The sequence below is a fragment of the Culex pipiens genome, unplaced genomic scaffold, assembly GCF_016801865.2.
Source record: "Culex pipiens pallens isolate TS unplaced genomic scaffold, TS_CPP_V2 Cpp_Un0024, whole genome shotgun sequence".
NCBI lineage: Eukaryota > Metazoa > Arthropoda > Insecta > Diptera > Culicidae > Culex > Culex pipiens.
The window spans coordinates 84564-89748 of record NW_026292841.1 but is presented as its reverse complement, the minus strand read 5'-3'; the positions used below and the strand labels follow the sequence as shown (position 1 = coordinate 89748).

The window sequence follows — 5185 nt, the reverse complement described above, 5'->3', positions numbered from 1 at the left end:
CTTAAGTGGTCATATCTCGAGACAGGGTTGCCAGATCTTCAATGTTTTGGACTCATTGGAAAGATCTTTTGATTACCTAACCAACGGTTGGTCGGATGATAGATCCGGACATAGTTTTCATATAGTTAAGTGAGCTCCGGCTTCAAAAAAGTGCATAAATATCACATAAGTGGTCATATCTCGAGACAGGGTTGCCAGATCTTCAATGTTTTAGGTTCATTGGAAAGGTCTTTTGATTACCTAACCAACGATGGGTCGGATGATAGATCCGGACATAGTTTTCATATAGATAAGTGAGATCCGGCTTCAAAAAAGTGCATAATTATCACTTAAGTGATCATATCTCGAGACAGTGTTGCCAGATCTTCAATGTTTTGGACTCATAGATCCGGACACAGTTTTCATATAGATAAGTGAGATCCGGCTTCAAAAAAGTGCTTAATTATCACATAAGTGATCATATCTCGAGTCAGTGTTGCCAGATCTTCAATGTTTTGGACTCATTAGAAAGGTCTTTTGATTACCTAACCAACGATGGGTTGAGTGATAGATCCGGGCATAGTTTTCATATAGATAAGTGAGATCCGGCATCAAAATTCCAGCACCCGATTCGCAACCCTGACACTTTTTTATACGTAACTTTTGAACTACTTATCGGATCTTCAAACAATTCAATAGTGCAGTATGGGGCACCAAACCGGATCGAATGCAACTTGTTTGACTCAAATCGGATCAGCCAGTGCCGAGAAAACTTGGCAAGAATTTCGAGCCCCAAGGGGAATACACACACACACACACACACACACACACACAGAGAGACATTTGTTCAGTTTTCGATTCTGAGTCGATAGGTATACATGAACATAGGTCAACGAGCTGTTTTTCAAAAGTTCATTTTTCGAGCAGGATTATAGCCTTACCTCAGTGAGGAAGGCAAAAGAAGGTTCATCATTTATTAGGTTAAGCTTACCATTATTGGACACAACGGATTCGGGTTTGCTAACGGTCAGTGGCGTTGCATTTAACCTTGGGGGCTCCAGTAAACTCTCGAGCACGCTAGCCGATATTATCGGTTGTCGTAGAGATGGCCGACCTGCGTAGTAGATGTTGTTGCGTTTAACGAAGGATTTCAAAGTTCATGATTCGACTCTTACTGGTTTGATTGTTGAGCAAAACACCACTTTCAGCCATGGTTGGATTCGCCACCGGGGAGTCGTCAAACAGTGTCAACAGCATCAATTCCTCGTCCAGCGCTATATGATCGTTGGAAGGGCGTTCCGACGTCGTTGTTCCGGACGATCTGCCGTTGCCATTGCTCGTCTGGGACACTTTTGAAGGCATTCGCTGTGTCATGGAAAGCTCGGCATACTCGACATCGTTTTCCCCCGACAGGACCTCTTCTGTTTCTATTTCGTTTTCGTCGATTGAGCTAGTGTCGTCGAAAAGTACCTGTGTTTCGGCGGCAGTGCGCCTTCTAGGGTTCCCGTTGAGTTCCGTGTGCTCCGACGTAAAATCGTCATCCTTCAAAAGTGGGGAAATACAGTATAATGGAGCCCTCAAATTACAAGTCAGCTACTACTTACGGATTCGATGCTAGATGTGCTATTGTTGGACTGTAAATTTGGCGATGAATATGAAATTGACAAGTTGCTGTTTTTGAAACGTTCGTTGGTACCAGAACTGGCTCCTACTGCAACCTTCGATCCCGATTCACTGCTGACGGTCGGAGATGGTTGAACGTTCACGTGGCTTACATACGAGTTCATGTTAAAGGATGACAAAAGTGCGCTGAAATCATCTGTTGGTGGTTGACAGTCGTTGTTATTGTTGAGATTAGTGACTGTGCTATTACCACCTGCAGCATTGCTGGTTTTTTGCTTGACAGCATCGCCCAGCATTACTGTATTCTTTGCAGTGCTGCTGGAACCAATCTGCACCGTTGATTTAATGTCCGGCTTGCGACTGCTGTAGCTAGTTGAAGCATCCGACACACTGCGGGATTTACGTGCTTGAACTTCCCTACCAACGGACGACGATGACGTCGTTGCGGCCGCAGCTTCCGTGAGGCGCTCTATGCGTTCGTTCAGCACCTTAATCTCGGCCAGCTGAAGCGTTTGAGTTCGTAGAAGGTTGTTAATGTACCACTGCTGATCGCGACTCTTCTGGAAAAACGTGGACGGACGAACTTGGTAGCGCAGCTCCAATGAATCGTGCGCGTTCAGATATCCTTCGTCGGCCAGCAAGTCCAACCGAAAGAACCGATTATAGCCCCAGCACTCGCCAACCTCAAAGTCGGATACGAACTCTCGTTGAATTATTTTCGCTGGGTTTTGATGAATCATTTGAACGCGATATTCGTATCTAAATTTGCGTGAAAATAGAAGAAATAACTTTAAGGCAAACCACACTAAACATATGCAAACTTGCTAACTTGCTAGTTTCTGGGTAGCCTACAGTCAGCTCCAAAAACACGCTGAGGTACTCCTTCCGCACGGCACCGTTCCCTCCCGGGTACACTTTAAGCCGCCAGCATAGTCCATTCACGTACAGCGGGCTAGAGTAGACTGGTTCGGCTTTCTTCTGCAGCTTTGTAAAATTCTGCATGATAAATACGCCTGTTTCGTAGGCTGGCACAATTTCACTGGACAAGAAGGAGTAAAGGAATTATTCACATGTTCACAATTTTAAGATTCTAGTTGATCGCTACAAGTCTAGCTCAAAATACCTAACAAAATCCGCTGGCACTGTTGTTGTAGTTACATAGCTGGCAATAGGTTTGGTGCGAACTTGGTTGATCATGTTCAGTAGATCAGCCGATTTCATTATAAGTTGTGATCTGGAACAGAATTTTGATTAAAAAATAAACAATTCAGTGAAAAAGTTCTCAAGACTCACTTTGAACACGTGCTTAGCTGGTGCTCAATTTCGTGGAGTAGCTGTTCGAGCTGTTCAGTCTCTTGATTGAGGGAATTTTTCTGGCGCATTAGGGTGAGCAGTTTACCTTTGAGCTGGGAGTCAAGCCGGCCAACCATCAGGTTTACCGCAGTCCTAATTTCGCAGACGCGTTCGTCCTTTGCGTTGCGCACCGTTTCCACGTTTTGCTCGACATTTTGCACTAAGCTAATCAGTTCCAGTAATCGAGACTTGAGTTGCTGCTGCTCCTCTTTAACCTGAGCTAAGTGGGTTTCGTAAACCAAATCTAGAAAAGGGGTTTAACACAAACATGTAACGACCGATCCAGCTAAATAAAATGCTTTCACCTTACCAAGCTGTTTGAAAGTGTGACCCGAATGCTTCCAAAGGGCGCACGAAGCACAAATACATTGTTTACAAGGCTTACAAAAAACACTCAGTTTTTCCTTGTGCGTTGCGCATTGATCCCGCCGACCGGAACTGGAAACTTTTATGTTTTGACAAATCTGCAAAAAAAAAAAATCTTGAAAAGAGGACGTACGTAATGCAACTTGTTGCAAAATGATGGTTTTTCATCATGAGTCGTACCTACATTTATTCAACGAGGCTCTGCCAGGTTGGACAACATCGACGAGTTTTGCAACAAGTTGTATAGAAGATTTTTAGAAATTCTTAAATCCCTTTTGTATGAGATTTTTTAGTAAAACGTTTGTTTCCATGCTTTAATTCGGTGACAGTGTGTTTGGGTAATACAAAAACCAAAAAAAAAAAAAAAAAGTGTGGAGAGCACTATTATTTTTGGTGGACCATTTCGTCGCTATAGTATAAAAGGGAAAGTAAGCATTTTCAAAATGGAATTGCAGAAAAAGTACATTAAATTTTCCTTCTAATGACATTTTTTTTCGATTTGACTCAACTGTAAGTCAAGAAAAATTGCAAAGGTTTTTAAATATTTTAAGTTTTTTTTTAATGAAAAACATTTTTTTAATTGGACGTCAAATTTTACATAAAAGTCCCTTTGACACCAAATTTTCAAAACAATCACCATCTCATTCTTTGCATGGGCAGTAGAAGAAACAAAACAGACAAAAATTGAAAATGAGGATTCACTAACCTGCTGAAGGTTTTCAATGTGCGATGCCACTTCTTCGTACCACCGGCAGTTTACCAGATCGGAGACGTGCAGTGTGGCACGGCAGTAGGGACATGAGTTGGGGCGCTCGTTTAGCCATCGCGATATGCACTGAAAGCAGCACAGTTTGGAACAACTAGGACAAAGGTGCGCATCTTTAAGTTTTTCCATGCAAATGAAGCATCTGAAGACATCGTTGATGGTCTACAAATTAATAAAAAAATAATAATAATGTAATCATGTAACAATGAAATTACTGTTGATGTTCAAAAGGCATTACCTCTGGCAGTTGTTCTCCGGTGGACGGGACATTGGAACCACCACCTCCTGGCGATCCTGGATTCATACGTTTCGCCATTGTAGGGGGGTAATTAAAGTTTCCACCACTTTAGCTTTGAATGATTGTTCTGTCACAAAGCGATTATTCTCGCATAGCTAACTAAGATTAAAAGAAGCTCGCAGATCATCTCTCCAAGCTAACTAATGTAATCGCTTTACGAACAAAGAAAAACTGAGCACAAAAGCTTAAAATAATATTCCTTAGAACTGCTAGCGTCTAAGCACAGTTAGTTTTGCAGTGTCAATGTTTAATTTAAATATGGGTGTAACAATGCGAAGGGGCAAAACCTAAATTTGCGTTTGACATGCGCCGTTCATGTCTTTCCGAGTTTAATGCTTTCCTTTTAGATTCTTTTTGTTTCAAATTATAATATTTTTAGGAACTTCTAAAAAAGGCGTCGAATACAGAAAATAAAACAACAGTATTGGTTGATAAAATTGTAATAATTAAGAATTAATTATTAATCTCATTTTTGTTTGCTTTGCGTATAAACTCGACTAGCGCTCTTTGCAGCGATTTTGTGATGATTCTCACTTTGCAGACTTCCACATTCACCTATCCCACAGCTGCACAGATTCTAACTTAAAAAAATCCAAATTTTCAAAGCTCTAAGTTTGCTCATTACGAAGATACGCAAGTTAGCGTTTTTCGTAAAAAAAGCTAATTGTTTCATTTTAACTTAGCTCAGCTATTTGAAAATTTCATTATATTTAGGTAATATTTGATTAGGACTTTTATACATCGTTGGAAAGGTATTGCTTATTGCGAGATGTAATCACGATTCTCCTTCGCTTCGACTG

At 41.2% G+C, this 5185-nt stretch overlaps 1 protein-coding gene across 1 annotated transcript; it reads right to left on the bottom strand.

The window, feature by feature from the left end:
* Positions 1 to 893: 893 nt before the first annotated feature.
* On the bottom strand, positions 894 to 4636 carry LOC120431612 (E3 ubiquitin-protein ligase TRIM37-like). Its single transcript, XM_039596719.2, has 9 exons — positions 4326 to 4636; positions 4028 to 4249; positions 3266 to 3419; positions 2896 to 3199; positions 2726 to 2836; positions 2432 to 2641; positions 1584 to 2361; positions 1155 to 1521; positions 894 to 1093 (listed from the first exon to the last, which is right to left on the bottom strand). The coding sequence occupies exons 1-9, from the start codon at positions 4401 to 4403 to the stop codon at positions 909 to 911; spliced, it is 2409 nt and encodes an 802-aa protein (XP_039452653.1). The 5' UTR covers positions 4404 to 4636; the 3' UTR covers positions 894 to 908.
* Between the last annotated feature and the right edge of the window lie 549 nt (positions 4637 to 5185).